The sequence below is a fragment of the Leuciscus leuciscus genome, assembly GCF_965113295.1.
Source record: "Leuciscus leuciscus genome assembly, chromosome: 14".
Classification (NCBI taxonomy): domain Eukaryota; kingdom Metazoa; phylum Chordata; class Actinopteri; order Cypriniformes; family Leuciscidae; genus Leuciscus; species Leuciscus leuciscus.
Genome location: NC_138738.1, coordinates 19,233,835 through 19,250,211, shown reverse-complemented (window position 1 = coordinate 19,250,211; position 16,377 = coordinate 19,233,835). Strand labels below are relative to the sequence as shown.

The 16,377-nt window shown below is 35.2% G+C and overlaps 2 protein-coding genes across 6 annotated transcripts in view; one reads left to right on the top strand and one right to left on the bottom strand.

The window, feature by feature from the left end:
• Window positions 1–657: 657 nt before the first annotated feature.
• Window positions 658–9,011, bottom strand: LOC309473849 (allantoinase, mitochondrial). The gene is made up of 11 exons (XM_082136056.1): window positions 8,764–9,011; window positions 6,923–7,074; window positions 6,538–6,652; window positions 5,420–5,566; window positions 5,157–5,202; window positions 4,977–5,070; window positions 4,666–4,852; window positions 2,987–3,125; window positions 1,606–1,778; window positions 1,411–1,443; window positions 658–1,331 (listed from the first exon to the last, which is right to left on the bottom strand). Exons 1-11 carry the CDS (start codon window positions 8,908–8,910, stop codon window positions 1,185–1,187), a joined length of 1,380 nt encoding a protein of 459 aa, XP_081992182.1. The 5' UTR covers window positions 8,911–9,011; the 3' UTR covers window positions 658–1,184.
• kif1aa (kinesin family member 1Aa) overlaps window positions 1,196–16,377 on the top strand; it is a 74,163-nt gene continuing 58,981 nt past the window's right edge. For all 5 annotated transcript variants that reach the window (XM_082136052.1, XM_082136051.1, XM_082136054.1 and 2 more), the window contains exons 1-3: window positions 1,196–1,319; window positions 12,061–12,291; window positions 14,676–14,839. In XM_082136052.1, the coding sequence (XP_081992178.1) occupies window positions 14,734–14,839 (106 nt within the window). In that variant the 5' untranslated portion in view covers window positions 1,196–1,319; window positions 12,061–12,291; window positions 14,676–14,733. The remainder of the gene's footprint in view (window positions 1,320–12,060; window positions 12,292–14,675; window positions 14,840–16,377) is intronic.

Here is a 16,377-nt window from a genome sequence, read left to right as displayed (position 1 = left end):
ATAATACTTTGACAATGTCTGCTCATAAAAACAAGAGCAAACCACAAAAGTCAGTTTAATATCACAGATAAATAATTTTCAAAATACATGTAAATCAGTAAAGCAATCTTTAAAATTCACTGTTTTGCTCTGAAGTAGGGTTAAACATTAGTTACTTATCTTTGCAGTGATGTAATCAAATTTTATTTACATTTCCTGAAGAAATACAATTGCAATAGAGCTTAGTTAACAATATTCATTATTTATTAACTAACTAATGAAAATGACAAAAAATGCACCATATTCATATTTTAATTCTGTATTTTAATAGCTCAAAATATATTTAACATTTATGTACTTTTTTTCAAATTCCATAACAATTATAAACAAAATTTCAGCTTTAAAACCTGCTCCAAAATTACTTAAAAATATATTTTGAAGAATGTTGGTAACAAAACAGTTTTCCCATTGACTTTCATTGTATGGACCAAAAAAATACAATGGATGTCAATGAGAATAGAAACTGTTTAATTACCAACATTCTTCAAAATATTTTCTATTATGTTTTACAGAAGAAACATTTTTACATTTACATTTTTGGGTGAACTATCCCTTTATAATGAAATGTTAGGTTAATTATGAAATGTATTATTATTAATATTATTATTAATAAAGTGTTATCCAAACATTTTGGAATATACCACAACCATTCACAATAATCAATTTTAAAAAATTGTTAATTATTTTTTATTTTTTTACTATATAATTATATGCCACATAGTAGCATTGTTGCATAGCAATTCCTGACCTGACAGTGGTGAGTATATAGACCTTATGCGCCAGAGAAACAAGACATCTTTAGAATTTTGTCTTTGAACTTCCGTTTTTGCGGTAGCTCTGTATATTTCCATGGCATCGCTGTCGAAGAGTAATTAGCCGGTGAAGTGGATTTACTTATAGTAGAGTTATCGAAAGTTATCATGAGAATTGTTGGCTAATGTTTAAAGGGGATGTCATAAGAAATGTCAGTAGACCGGTAAGATTTTAAAACGAGCGTTTCATTCATAAATCGGTAAGATCTTACCATCATGCTGTGGAAATACAAACCGGAAGACGGAACACAACGAGCTTAGCGATGAAAAGGGGCGGAGCTACATAAGGTCTATAGGGCGAGATATGTAATGAATGTGTTTCATGTGCTTTGTTCACAGTGGTGCCGGTGTCTTGTGCTGAATAAAGAGATGCTTCCCTAGAGGCTGAGTGCTGAAAGAGCCATGACTGTAAACCAGCCTCCCTCGGACTATAGTGTCCTTCACCTTCCCTCGCAGAGCAAGGCCAAGGTATGGAGTCAACTGAAAAGAGAGAAAAAGTAAAAAATTCCCTTCATCAGTATGTGAAAAGTCAGATTGGTTTATGTACAATTTGACTTACCTTGTTTTTGTGATGTATGTTGTCTTCTTTCACCTAAGAAATTAAATGACACACATTTACTTGCAGGCTCCAAAAAGCTTTTCAGTGTATTTTCAGAGAAACACAGAATTATAGCAACAAGCATGTTCTATCTTGCTGTCAGTCATTTCGAGCATCTCAGCTCAACTCCCTTGAGTGAATCCCTCTCTTTCTCACCATAAACTCTTTTTCTGGATCCCAAATGACTAAGTCTGCGTCGTGACCTGGAATGAGACTCCCTTTTTGGTTGTCAAGGCGACAGAGTCGAGCAGGTTCTTTACACAAGAGTCTTACTGCATCAGAATATGAAAATCCTCTTTTAGAAGCTGATGTCCAGAACAAAGATAGACCTGTTGGTAAACAGCAAGATGAATGGAAATTTTAGTAACACCAATTAAGTTTTTGCTAACTCGCAATATATGAAACACTCTTTGAATTTGATCATTTAATCTTACAGAACCATAGATTTCTCTTTAAATAAATTGATCATAACATTTGATCTAATCCCAGTTGAAATAACAGTAAATACATTTCACAGTTCAGGGTGGAAAAAGTATGTGAACCCAGTAAGTTGGAACTAATTAACCTTGTCTTTAATAATGTTCTCAAAACTGAAGAGAACATTCAAAAGTGACGTTTCCATAATGTTTGCAGAATAATTAAATGGAATGTTTCCTTAAAGTTCGCATAACCAAGAAAAAACATTTTAAAACTGGATGTTTGGAATGTTCAGAGAACATTCAGAAATGACATATTCATATCTTAATTTGAACATTAGTCAAATGTTATTTGTAAAAAAAAAAAAAAAAGTTGTTTTTTTGTTTGCTGGGTAATTGGTTGACCCTGTTTTGGCAATAACCTACTACAGCAAACTGTAATTGCTGATCAGACCTTAAATTTTTTATTCAGAATTATGGTTTGGATGTCAAAGATGTCAGGACTCTGACCGGGTCACTCCAGAAGGCATATTTTCTTCTGCTTATCTCATTCTGTTATTGATTTTACTCTTGGTCTTTGGGTCGTTGTCCATTGGACTTCAATTGGAAGACAAAAGTCTCTGCAAAATGTCCTGATAAACTTGGGCTTGAGCTTTCCGAGCAGTCCAGGACATGAAACTGCAAAGTAGCTCCAAACAATTATGGTTAGGATGAGGTTTTGATGTTGGTGTGCTGTGTCGTTTTCCTTAGCATTGTGAGTCTTTTGCAAACAGCTTTGGTTTCATGTGTCCAGTAAATTTGATCAAAATCACTGTGGAACACCCATGTTTGTGTTTTGATTCTGCAGACTTGTTTGTAAATTGTTGTGATTTGATGAAGATTTATGACCAATTAATGCGGAAATCCAAACTAATCCCATACTTTATTCCTGTGACTGTAGATCTTTTGTTAGTTAGATCAAATCTGGGATTTGACTCCTGAACGTCATTTTCTTAAGAGTTAATCATTAGTTTGATTGGTAAACTGTTGGTGGACCACTGTTTACCTCACACCGTACTTTGACCATCATAAGACATTCAGCGTGTGAGTGTATGAACGAATTGGATACAATGACAGCCTACCAAACTGCAGAGAAGAGATCCCTCCCCACGCCTGCGTGAAATCGCCTCTGTCCAAGCACTTCAGGTCAGGTGTGCACGGTGAATGATCTGAAACAACCATATCAATCTCCCCAGCTTTGAGTGCAGACCACAAGAGCTCCTGACAAAGAAACAAATTCATTCCTAATAGTTAGAATGCACTATAATCACGGTTTGTGGAAGTTTGTGGACAATCAGAAAATAGTTCAGGAATAGTTCACCCAAAATGAAAATTCTGTCATTATTTAGTCAATCTCATGTTGTTGCAAACCTGTATGACTTTCTTTTGTGGAACACAAAAAGATACATTATGAAGGATACAATTTTCAATGCAGTTGGTGCAAAAGCACCATAATAAATGTGTTAAAACAAATAAATAGTCCATATGACTTGTGCTCTTGTAATAAAGTCTTTATTACAAGTATTCTAAAAACATGATAACTTTGTGGGAATTGATTTATTTTTGCTTTCTATTTAAAGGGATAGTTCACCTCAAAATGAAAATTCTGTCAGTAATTACTCACCCTCATGTCGTTCCAAACCAGTAAAACTTTCGTTCATCTTCGGAACACAAATTTAGATCTTTTTGATGAAATCTGAGAGCTTTCTGTCCCTCCATTGACAGCTACGCAACTACCACTTTGACGCTTCAGAAAGTTCATAATGAAATCGTAAAACTAATCCATATGAATTGAGCGGTTTAGTCTAAATTTTCTGAAAAGAAACGAGTGCTTTATACAGTATGATGAATTTAGGCTTTTATTCACGAATAAACATTGATCAGCGAACATAAGCAGAAGCTCAACCGAACTTGCTTGACATGCGAGAACAAACCTCATTGGCTCTTGCGGAAGCTCAAACGTGCTGTTTAACATGAGAATGAATCTCATTGGCTCTTGCGGAAGCTCAAACGTGCTGCATAACACACGAGAATGAACCTCATTGGTTCTCACACGTCAAGCGAAAAAACTTGAGCTTTGATATTATGTGAATAAAAGCCTAAATTCAATCTGTTCATCATAGTGATCATGTCTCTTCAGAGAATTTTGGATTAAACCGCTCAATTCATATGGATTCATATATTTTGTGTCTGTTGCATAGCTGTCTATGGAGGGACAGAAAGCTCTCAGATTTAATAAAAAAGATCTTCATTTGTGTTCCGATTTGTGTTCATTTGTGTTCTCACGGGTTTGGAACGACATGAGGGTGAGTTGTTGATGAGAGAATTTCCATTTTTGGGTGAACTAACCCTTTAATAAATCAGTCGATTCAGTTCACAAAACCGAAATTCGGTTTACAAATGGGACTGATCGGGTCTGAGTTCAAGTCCCTGACTGACAGCCCACTGGAGGGGAAGATAATCGTCTGTCAACAATGTAAATATCAGTCTGTTCCTCTCACAAAGCTATTGTATAATTTCAGAAGACTTATAGTAAATATAGAAATATAGTCCATTACATGTTTTTACATCATTTTTTGGTGCTCATTAGTTGTAATAGCATGGGGGAAATGACAGTGTGTGTATTCCTCAAAATGTCTGTTTTAGTGTTCCACACAAGAAAGTAATTTATTTTTAGGTAAACTATTATTACTTTAACAAGTTCTAATGTAAATTTGACGGAATCTGTTTCATTGGATAAAATGCGTTTTTTTTCTGATACCTGGTTGGCCGTGTCTCGTATCGGTGGGCAGCATTTGAACTGAGTGGCCCGTGCTGGGATGTTCTCTGCCGTCAGGTTGAGGTAGTGATGGGTGGTCTCCACAGTCAGCAGAGCTCCAGCCTTTCTTGCTTCCCTAATGAGCTCCAGAGGCTGGGCTGATGACAGGTGCACAATGTGGCATCGCACTCTGATAATAAGAACAGAACAGCTGACTTGTAATTTCTTGATTGGCTACTCTAGTCTGCATAACAGTAATTAGATCATCAAAAGTTGAGGACTTTATCACCCTTATAGGTCTCATCATAGCATACTTATACTGTAAGCAGAGCTGAGTGACGGTACGGATGGCCTCAAGCTCCATAATATCAGGTCTAGACCTCAGGAAGGTGGAATATTCATGCGGATCTGAGGAACGAGAAAAACATCTTATAATTAATAAATGTTCATGATTTTCAGTAGTTTTAATTACCATTAAATGATTAAGCTCATACCCCCTTTCTCAGCAGCTGGATGCTGGACTTCTCGCTCTGCATGAAACTATTTCAAAATAGGTGCATCATTACTATAGAACTTAATTTTAAGTTCCATAAGCAACATAATTCTTTTTTCATAATTCATATTTATTGCTGCATATTCAATTATGTCTGAACAATTGTGACTACTTTTACCATTGCCATGAGAAGCTCATCATGGCAGAAATGTTTAATGAAGTCAGATGAAATGATTGGGACAGGCAGAATATGAGATGGCTCACCAGCAGAACGCTGTCTGTGCCCTGGAGCTGTTTCATAGCTTCATGCAGATCAGCGTCACTCACATGAGGAAACTCATCCACTCCACTGTGGATCAGAAAGCACTTAAATCCAGCCACACCAGCCTGGACCATCGGCCTTAGCTCTAGCTGAGATGGATGAACAGAGATGGATTGGCAGGCAGACAAACATTTAATTATTATACTGGCAACACATTCATGCCAATAGATGGAGATAAGTGACTGTCTTTCGGAGTGAATCATTTACTCAACTGATTTGTTCAAAAATGCTGATTCATTCAGGAACTAAACAAGTATATGGCCAACGAGTGTTCGAAATCGCATAGGGACTTATTTTGAATATGTTCGCGACTGTTAAAAAAGAATGTTCAATATAGTATGAATGTGTATAGTATTCATTAGCATGCATATTTGGATGCAGCCGATGTCTTTTGGAGAGAATCATTTAATCAACCGATTCATTCAAAAACTGATTCATTCAGGAACTAAACAAGTCAAAAATGGCATAATCTCAGAGTAGGTATTTATTTTGAATAAGAACGTACTTTATGGCTGTTTAAATGTATGTGCTAGCATACTTTAAAAACAGCCGCAAGGTATGTTCTTATATACGTTATATAGCCTATATAGTATGAATGTGTGTAGTATGAATTTGTATGGATGAAGTGTAAAATACGAAGATTTGGATTTTGGGTTGCACTTTGTTTTACAGTACGTGCACTTTCAATGTACCTACTGACTAGTGTAAGGTTTCTACGTGGGTTAAATTAAGGTTTAGTGGTTGGTTCAGGGTTTTGGATGTCTTTTGGAGTGAATCATTGAATAATTTACTCAACCAATTCATTAAAAAATGCTGATTTATTCAGAAATGAAACACTACTGTGTTCAGCGGCTGATTCTGCTTAGATGGATAAACAATATTTTTCGCACTTCCATGTTTGGAGCGTAGAAGTAAAAAACAGGGTAAACTTTTATAGAGGTATGGCGTAGCAAATATTTTTGTGTTCCCACTTTTGCTCGAATGATATTTGATATTAAAAGATTATAAGAACAGTGTAAAACCAAAATGTATTTTGTACAGGTAGTTTGTAGGCTAGTACCTGGTTGTCAGGGATGACTCCTCCCCAAAATGCTGTGTCTACGAAACACTGTCCTGTTGCCGCACGCAGCTTCTCATGAAAGTTTCCAAGAGTTGTAGTTGGTGGGATGCTGTTTCTGTGTACCATGAAATTAATCAGTTATGTCACTTTCTTTGTTATTTATCAACCTAGACCAACCTAGACTTGGTCTGTCCCCCCCACCCCAAAAGGTATTTTATCAGCTTGCAAATAAAAGTTCTATCAGCTATATTATTTCTAATCGTTATGAGGGAGACTGGGGGAATTAAATTTTTCTTTTTCTTTTTTACATTTCCAAATATAATGTCCATTATAATGGTAATGTCAGCTAAGTCACTGAATTTTAATTTTAAAAGTCTATACTCACAGGGGCATGTCTACAATAGTGGTCACCCCTCCTGCAGCAGCTGCCCGTGTGGCGGTCCAGTACCCTTCCCAAGTGGAACGGCCTGGTTCATTAACATGAACATGACTGTCCACTATACCTGGCATTACCAGACTGTTCCCCACATCTAACACCTGTTATAAAGATGCTGTCTAGTTAGATGAATGGAATGGAAAATCATTTAGGGTTTAAAGGAACCGTATGTAAGATTGTGGCCAAAACTGGTACTGCAATCACTTTCAAATTATTGTAGAGCGGTTCCTACATACGGTTCCTTTAAATTAGATTTAGATGTTTTGTTAGAGATTAGAGATGTTTTGTTAGAGACACACTGAGCAAAAATACAGTTCACTGAACATGGACATATAGACATTTGTTTACTTTGTACAATAGACATGTTGTCAAAATATGGGGTGGGCTGTCATAATGGAACCTGCATGAAACGGCCTTTTAACATTTCTGAAACAAAATCATTAACCAGCAAAAATTAAAAAAGTTATGTATATACATATCAACCATTCTATTGACCGAACATTTTTTTTTGTAAATAATGCATTTAAAATAGTGCCCCAACTTGACATTTATGGGAAAAAAAAAACAAAGTAACACAATTATATGATCATTAATATGACAACATATGTTTTTTACATTGCTTTAACTCATCAAAATAAGTAAAGCCATTTTCAACTTTTTTTACAAGTTATACAAGATTCAGCAAATTTTTTAGAGTCAGTTTAATGTAATTTAAGTTGAAATTACTTAAAGGTGCACCATGTAATTTTTAGTGGCATCTAGTGGTGAGGTTGCGAATTGCAACCAACAGAAGTTACAGTGGCCGGCAGGAAAAGATATCGTCGTCTGAGACAGCAGAGAGTAGCCAGTTTAGCAATGAGGTTTCTTTACAAAGATAAATTAAGAAATTAGGTTAAATTAGGTAAAACTGAATTACTTTAGCTAGCTTCCTTGCACGAAGAACAACATAGTGACGAAACGCGTTTGTCCGTTTACTGTAAAAACATGTCGGCGGATTTCAATGTAATGGGACCCGCGGTGTATGTAGATAGAAATGGCTCATTCTAAGGTAATAAAAACATAACACGGTTCATTAAGTAAGGTCTTCATACACCACTGAAAACATAGTTATGTATATGATGTTGCATTTCTGTCAAAAGATCCTCCTAAATATTACACAATGCACCTGATTGTACTTAAAAATTTAAGGCAGCAATTTTATTTTTTACAGTGTACCTAGTTCAACCTTTTGGTTTAAAACTACTTTTATAATATAGTTGACCTTGCCTTACTGCCATTGGTTTGTCACTGCCACTGCAAAAACTGCCTCTCTCTCTCTCTCTCTCTCTCTCTAAACCAATAATATAATATTTAGTTTAGCTAGTTTAAGTGTATTTTAGGTTGGAGGAAATTGAAGGTTTTGAACAAGGTGTTTGAAACCAACCTGCAAAAATCTTAAATCCTTGACATGGATTATCCTTTCCTTAAATCTTTCCCCCAGTTTCACAGACAAGGTTTAAGCATATAATCCGAGACTAAAATGCTTATTTGAGCTGTTTTAACTGAAAGCAGTTTGCACTGAGATATCTTAAAATATGTCAGTGCCATTGTTTTGTCTCAAGATGCACATCAGGCACGTTTATTAAAGCTGCTTAAATGTCTTAATTGAACTAAAGCTTAATCCGTGCTTAATCTAAGCCCTGTTTTTGAAACCAGGCCCTTCTGTCCAAAATCATATGTCCTCCAAGAAGACTGCACCGCCTGTAGTCTCCAGCAGGTGGTGTATGTCGCACTCTCTCAGTCTAGCTCACCTTTCCAGCAGTTTGCGCTGAAGCTTCTGAATCAGGCAGAATGCTATGAATCTTTCCTTCCTTTATTAAGATAACTGCAGGTCGAATTTCCTCTCCACACAAAACCCTCTGGCTCCGCACAGCACTGACAGTTGATCCTGGATCCATTTCTGCAATATCTTATGTAGCCTATGAGTGTGTTTCCCTGTTCTGGCAGCAACAGCTTTCACTTTAGAGTCAATGCACCTCCCTCATTGATCTTTATGTGGATGTCAGCAGGAAGATAAAAGTTCTTTGACCTGTAAGCATGGCTTTTGAATGAATTACTCAAACTGATAATACAGCTGAGCTGAAAATTGTGTGGTGGTAGGATTAGGGTTGTTTTTGTGTGACGGTTGTGGACTTCTAGGTTGCATTATCTTTTATCATCATGTTTTTATTTGCAGTATTCTCGCTAAAAGCGTGTCGCTTTAAGACGGTATCAGGCGTCAGGCCCACACCAGAGCTTCTTTAGCTGGATAAATTATTCAGAGTATTGCTCCACTGAGCTGAGACAGAGGAGCAGGAAGGGTTGGGAAGGAGAAAGAGACACAAGAAGAGAAAAGCAGCCACAAGGGACTGCTCAGACTGGCATTGTGTCTAACTGAATGCTGTGGTTGCTCAGTGCTTGCTGTTGCTTCCTCTCTGAGCCATATCCCAGGGTAAATCAAAGAAATGTCCTATTTCAATTCAAATTCAAAGAAAAAAAAAAAAAGAGAAGGAGAGAGAAAAGATATAAAGAAAATTAGTGAATAAAAAAATGCAAGATTCAGTCTGAGTGCTCTTTTTAAATGAAATTCATTCATTGAAGTATATTCAATGTAAGAAATACTTCAATAATTTATTATTAATAATTTCTTTGCAATTTGTTTTTTATTTTTTGGAGTTTTGCATATATTCATTATGGTAGTGAGAATATTATAATACATAATTAATATTTTGCCATGACAGTAATGACGAATATACTGTGTGTGTGTGTGTGTGTGTGTGTGTGTGTGTGTGTGTGTGTGTGTGTGTGTGTGTGTGTGTGTGTGTGTGTGTGTGTGTGTGTGTGTGTGTGTGTGTGTGTCTCTTTACTGAGCAGCATTGGTGATGTTGTAGATGCACGTTTCTAAATATTTGTGAGTCACACACATATAGTCCTGAATGACTTGGATTCATGGATATTTATGAGTGATCAAGAACAGCCACTTGGTGTAAGTGGTCAGACTTTTGAGGAAGGGGCATGTTGACAAAACAGGGTGAGTGATAAAAAGGTGTTAGGAAGAGACAAGCAAAAGATAATAGAATGAAAGGGAAGACAAAGACCATAGGAAATGAAGTCTCAGATGAAGTAAATGACCTGCTCAGCTCATTAGATGGACATTAGAAAACTGCATTGATTTGGGTGAAACCCAAGGGATACTTCCATGTTCTGGATGTGCCATAGATGGTCTGTGCCCTTCCCTCTATTGTACATGGACCGGCCAAAACACTGAATCATCATTACAGCATTCAGAGGGACTGATGTGCTGCTCTGTTTTTCTTTCCTCACATAGAGGCTAGAGACACTAAATAAAAAACATTTTGACTTTAAATCATGCATAAAAATGACCTGTGTTATCTTCTTTAAAAGATGGCTAATAATGGCTGATGGATAAGTCTTTTAAAATCCTTTTTTCCATCATAAATATGGCTATTTCACTTATATATTACTTCAATAATATTACTTTGATTGTTTAATTGTACTCTTAAAATAATTATTTAATTATCAGAAGCTCAACATAGTCTTGTTTTTTGTTCAGTCATGCACATTTTAAGATATAGGACTTAATCATGAGATATAATTCTTTACTGATGTCATTTCATTTTAGTCTCAAAATTCAGAAAATGCAAAGAGGGGCTGAGTCAGAATAATAGAGGCGGATTAATGTCAGTGGGAAAAGCTTCCTTTATGAATGTGTTACATGGATTTACTGGATTTGTGGGGAGAGCACAGTCCAATTTTCTCTAATAGTTTGTGAACTGAGTAATCCCACCAGAAAGCTGATTTTTCCTCGACAGATAGCTCAAAGGAAAGGTCAAAATGAGGCCAAATATTATTTACACTTCTTTGCAATTCCATATTTTTCCATGGGGAAAAAAAAGTGGAATATTTTAATTTATAAGCAATACTGCAGAACCATAATCTCAGAAAATTGTATTTATAGCTTTTTTGATTTGAGTAGTTTTTACATTTTATTTGTATTTATTTGTTTGTTTGTTTGTTTATTTATATACATTTTTGGCTCTTAATTAAAATAAGTATAAAAACTGAGAATTAACTATTGTTTTCTTTAGCATTCGACATTAAAGTGTAGAAGTCATGCTATAATAATAATTTAATAATAAAAACATTATTAATAATAATAATTACTTAATATGAATTATAATTAATTAATATTTATTAATATTAATATTATATTAAAAAATTTTTACCCCTAACTTGCAAAACATTTTTAATGACTGCCATTTTTAATATTCTAGAATTTTAGACAATTTTTATCTTCAGGATTTTGTTTTCTTTAGCATAAGAATTGGACATTAGAAGTCATACAATAATAATAATAATAATAATACATATTATTAATAATTACCTAATATGAATTCTAATTAATTAATATTTATTATTATTATTATTTTCTTTCAATTACCCCTTACTTGCATAACAATTTAAATGACTGCCGTTTTTAATAATCTAGAATTTTAGACCATTTTTACCTTCAATATTTAAGAATCTATAGCTGTTAAATGAAACTAATTGCAAATAAAAAATTTTTTATTAAGAATTATTTCTTTACTGGTGTCATTTTTTACTTTTAGTCTCTAATTCACAAATACAGAGAAAGAGGCTAAGTCAAAAGAATTAGAGGTAGATTACAGGTACATAAATATTAAATATTATTTAGTCTTAAAAATCATACTGCATACTTGGGGACAAACCTACCTACTTGGTTTATTTTAATCTATCACACATATGCAGTCCAGCTCTAGCCACTGAATCTCATGTTATGTAGAGCCATGTTTGTGTGTGTGTGCGTGTGCGTGCGCACCGTACTCAGCGGGGAATCTAATCTCCATCCCCTCAACCCCCCTCCTCTCTCCTCCCCCTCTCGCGCTCTCTCTCTCTCTCTCTCTCTCTCTCTCTCTCTCTCTCTCTCTCTCTACTGCATTGATGCTTCTGCCTTCCTCACTGATGATGTCACTGGTTCACTCAGTCTCAGCATCACCAGCAGAGCCATTTTGACTTCTACATTACAGGGCACTCAAAGATCTCTCCTCCAAGTAGCCTTCCTCCTTACAAGCAGGCCTCAACGGGCATCCAGAACAAATAAAGGATCCTTTGTTAAACAGAGGGAAAAGCAGATTGTTTTTGACATATCAGAGGGAGAGCTCAAGAACAAGATTTTGAGAAGCCAGCGCAAGAGACAGTAGTTGGAGCTGATCTGTAGAGTCAGTAGCTGAGAGCATCAGAGGATCTCCATTGTAAAGGTAAGAGTTTTTTTTTCATTGTTAGCGTGTTCTAGAGGACAATGCAGTATTAATGAGGCTCTGTGTGTTTATTTGGTGTTGGGTCACCAGGGTGGGACTGCTGTGGGGTGCGGCCATTCAGAGCTGTCAACAAATCCAGACATTATTATTATGACAGAGAAGTGTTTTTTTTGAGAAGTGAGTAATGGAACAGATGTTGTTCGTCATAAATGGCCCTCTGTCCTTGTGTACATATTTCTAAGTGCGGGAAGGATAAATGCACTGTCATTCATTGTCTCAAGCTGGCAGGCACACAATAATGAATCACGATTTGAGAATTTACAGGGCAAGGTATTTCATTTATACTTTTTTACATATCTTTTCTTTTCTTTTTCTTTTTTATATATATAAGAGTTAATATAATAGTGAGTTGGGTAAAATATTATGACTTCTGGCATCACACGCTTATGGAATTGTCAGTCCCACTGTGTTCTAACAGCACTATGCAAATGATGTCTGGCACAATTAATGATTTATGTAAATTTCTTAACACTTAGGAACGCAATGATAGATAGCAAATTAAAAAATAACCTTGAATATTTATGATTTTATGATCTACACTGCAAAATATTACCTAAAGGCACACTTTCTACTTGATCTGACCCTTAAAATGACTTTTATTGGTGTAACATTGTAGTAAGGCTTGTTAGATAATAATTTTGACTTGAATAAAAGCAGTTAATTTGGGTATTATCAAATTTTTTTAGGTTACATGACAACATGCTGTACAATCGATCTTTCTGCTTATCTGTAATGAAGATGTGCATCTGAATGGAGTTTTAATAGTGATGCACTGTATGTACAAAATACATGACCTTTATTCTTTACTTAAATCTTCTGCCCTCTTCTTTATTTAAAAAATGGCTTGATCTTTTTACTTTGTGGTCTTAAATTCTCTTTTACCAATTATGATAATCACAGATTGTTTAGAATGGATGTGTATAGGTTAATTAATCAAAGTGTCGGTCACAATACATGTAATATAACATTTATTTCATAGTTACGTTTTCAACTCAATAACACTAAAAACCGCAGCTATTTAACGTCTTTGTAAAGTGACATGCAATCTTTGAGGTTCATGTTAAGGGGTCTAAGACTCTAAGTAGACTGAAGAGTAATGAGAGAGACTGAACTTACTCTGACACACCAGAATGTGACTCAGCATGATGTCCTTATAATTGGCAATTTCAAAATGATGCTTACATGAGATCTCTGTATGAGCTCATTTATATGTATTCAAATAAACCTCCTAGTTACTGATGCAAACACATATATAAACTGAAGTAGAACTCTTTAAAGAAGATTGAGGCTTAAAGGCCATAAATCTCCCCTGACACATTAATTGAACCTCCATTTTGGTCCGACTAAGAGGCTGAGCTGGACTCGGGGTGGGTGGCAGCCAGTTCTGTTATTTGGCTATTGTAATCCTAGGAAGCGTACTGACATTTAGCCAGCCGTGCACTTCTTTTGTTGCTGCCGGGCCGAGTATCTCTCTAGATCTGTAGCTGACCGTGCATGATCCTTTTACGGTGAGGTCATATAAACACAGCCTTCCCGCTTTGTCTGAACATTGAAATATCGAACATTTTTGGGGATTTATTGTTTAACCTTGTTGTAAGTCACAACTGAAATCATGTGTTTGCTTTTCATCCCTTCATGCCATTTTGTTTTATAGATTCAACAGAAATTATACTCATAGTTGCTATGGTGATAGGCAGCTTAACAGCTTTCCCGAAACTAGATGTAATTCAATTTCCAATGGAGAAGAGTCTAAATCAATATTTCTCTGCTGCTATATAGTAATGGAACTACAGAATGAGTTATATCCTTCCTATTTTCAGAAATGCTGCACATGCGTGCAGAAATATGGATTTTACTTTACATTTAGCGTGTATTATTTTTTGAGCATTGATCAATCAATCAATTAGTAAGCATCTTTCCATGTGTAATTATTAAAATGTATATATTTAATAATAATATTAATAGAAATTTAGTATATACAATTCCATTCTGCTTATCCTCTGTAGGGTCGGATATATATATATATATATATATATATATATATGCGCAGAATTTATTCATCTTAGTTAATGTTAATCTCAACATTTACTAATATAAAAAGTGTATGTTAACATTAGTTAATACACTGTGAATATATATTACACACACACACACACACACATATATATATGTATGTATATATATATATATATATATATATATATATATTACACATACACATTACTCATAATAATTCTATGATTAGATATAATAGCTATAGATCTTCCAGTTTTCTGTTTGTTGACATCAGTGTTCCATCAATGCTCTATTCTTCTGTTTGGCAGGTGTGATCACTGACCTGGGCTTTTAAAGGAGTGCTCTCAGCACACACACAGAGGCACCATGGCTGGGGCCTCGGTGAAGGTGGCAGTGAGAGTTCGGCCCTTCAACTCTCGTGAAATGAGTAAAGATTCCAAGTGCATCATCCAGATGTCAGGAAACACAACCAGTAAGTACCCAACTGCATCTGAGCCCCAGTGCTTCCATGACGAACATCCAGCAGTTAAATCGCTAAGAATACTCAAAAGACTCAAGTTTATAGATCATCACTTTTATTGTGTGTCTAAATATTGTTTTCGCTTGCGTGCGTTGTGTTTATCTGTGTGTTTGACCTCATCTGCAGGATTTCATAAGGGCAGCCATTTTGAGATGATGTGGGACAGTAGCTAACTGATCACTGAACCGGGGGCGAATAAACTCTCTAGTAAATCTGATCCGACATGATTTTCATAGTCGGCCATTAATCTAATGTGGCCACAGAAAATGACAGTTATTAAAACCAAGGAAAAAATAAAGGGTTGTTGCGATGAACTAATCACAACTGACAAGCAGAACTACCAATGACAAGCAGAACTACCAATGACCACTGCAGCTGTAATTATTAGTGATCAATTTTGGTTTGCTATTTTCACTTGTTTAGCTGGTAGAGTAGTCATTTTCAAAGTAACTAATGAGAAGGCATCATTCTTTGGGTCATTGAATAGTAAAAGAACACATAATCAAGACAACTTAAATGGTTTAGATGTTATTTTTTGTAAATGATCATTTATTACTGGCCTAAAGTAATATATATTATTATTATTTTGGAAAAAAACCTTAGAATACTGTCCCATCATTAATGAATAACTATACAGGAACAAAACAGTAACGTAATATTAACATTCTAACTACTATTAACTAACAAGAAACTCTGATTAATGAATTAGTAAGTAGTGCTATAGTCAAATGTGGTAGTTCACTATTAGCTAACCAATAACTGCTATTTTCTTCATACCTCCCAGAGGACTACTAAGAACCTCGATATACAGGTTCATAATTAATGTAGTGAATAATGCAGAATTCTGAAGTGAAGATCATGTAGTAATAACTCAAGTATTACCAAATCCTTCAGAAGGAATTAATTAATGTGCATTATTCACATTAAACAAGAACCTGTATATAGTAGTTCTCTGGGAGGTATGAAAAGAAAAGTAGTAATTGATTAGTTAATATTGAACTACCACATTCAATTGAGCGCTATTACTTACTAATTTGTTAATCAGAGTTTCTTGTTAGTTAACAGTAGTTACTAGAATGTAAATATTGCGTTACTAATTTTTTCCTGTTTAGTTATTAATTAATGACGGAATAGTATTCTAAAGTGTTACCTTGTTTTGTCTTTTTATTCTATAGTGTGCTGTAGAATGTTATAGAAGTGTTAAATGTATTATGTTAAAATATTATTTTAAATTGGGGTAGCCTATTGCCTATACAGTTTTACAGCTATGTCCTCATACAGAAGAATTTCTTGGTTGTAAGTGTGAATGTGCTTGGAGAATTGAGGGAACTAATCGTTGACTGGAGAGAGATTTGATTTCTAATCTGCCAGCTGGGCGAAGCCGTCGGTCAATAATGAATGAGAGCTTGTGAAATATTTAGAGTCTGGCCTAATTTAGCTTCCTCCCTTCCACCTTGTGTTGCTTGAGAAAAAACACTGTGTCCACCATC

Bases quoted from the DNA above. Each gene is read 5' to 3' on its own strand.
- LOC309473849 (XM_082136056.1), bottom strand. From the start codon at position 8,910: ATGGATCCAGGATCAACTGTCAGTGCTGTGCGGAGCCAGAGGGTTTTG. The intron at 5,567-6,537 runs GTACTAGCCTAC...CATCCATCTCAG, and splicing joins GAGTCATCCCTGACAACCAG to CTAGAGCTAAGGCCGATGGT. The intron at 4,853-4,976 runs GTATGCTATGAT...TCTTATTATCAG, and splicing joins CAGCTCTGCTTACAGTATAA to AGTGCGATGCCACATTGTGC.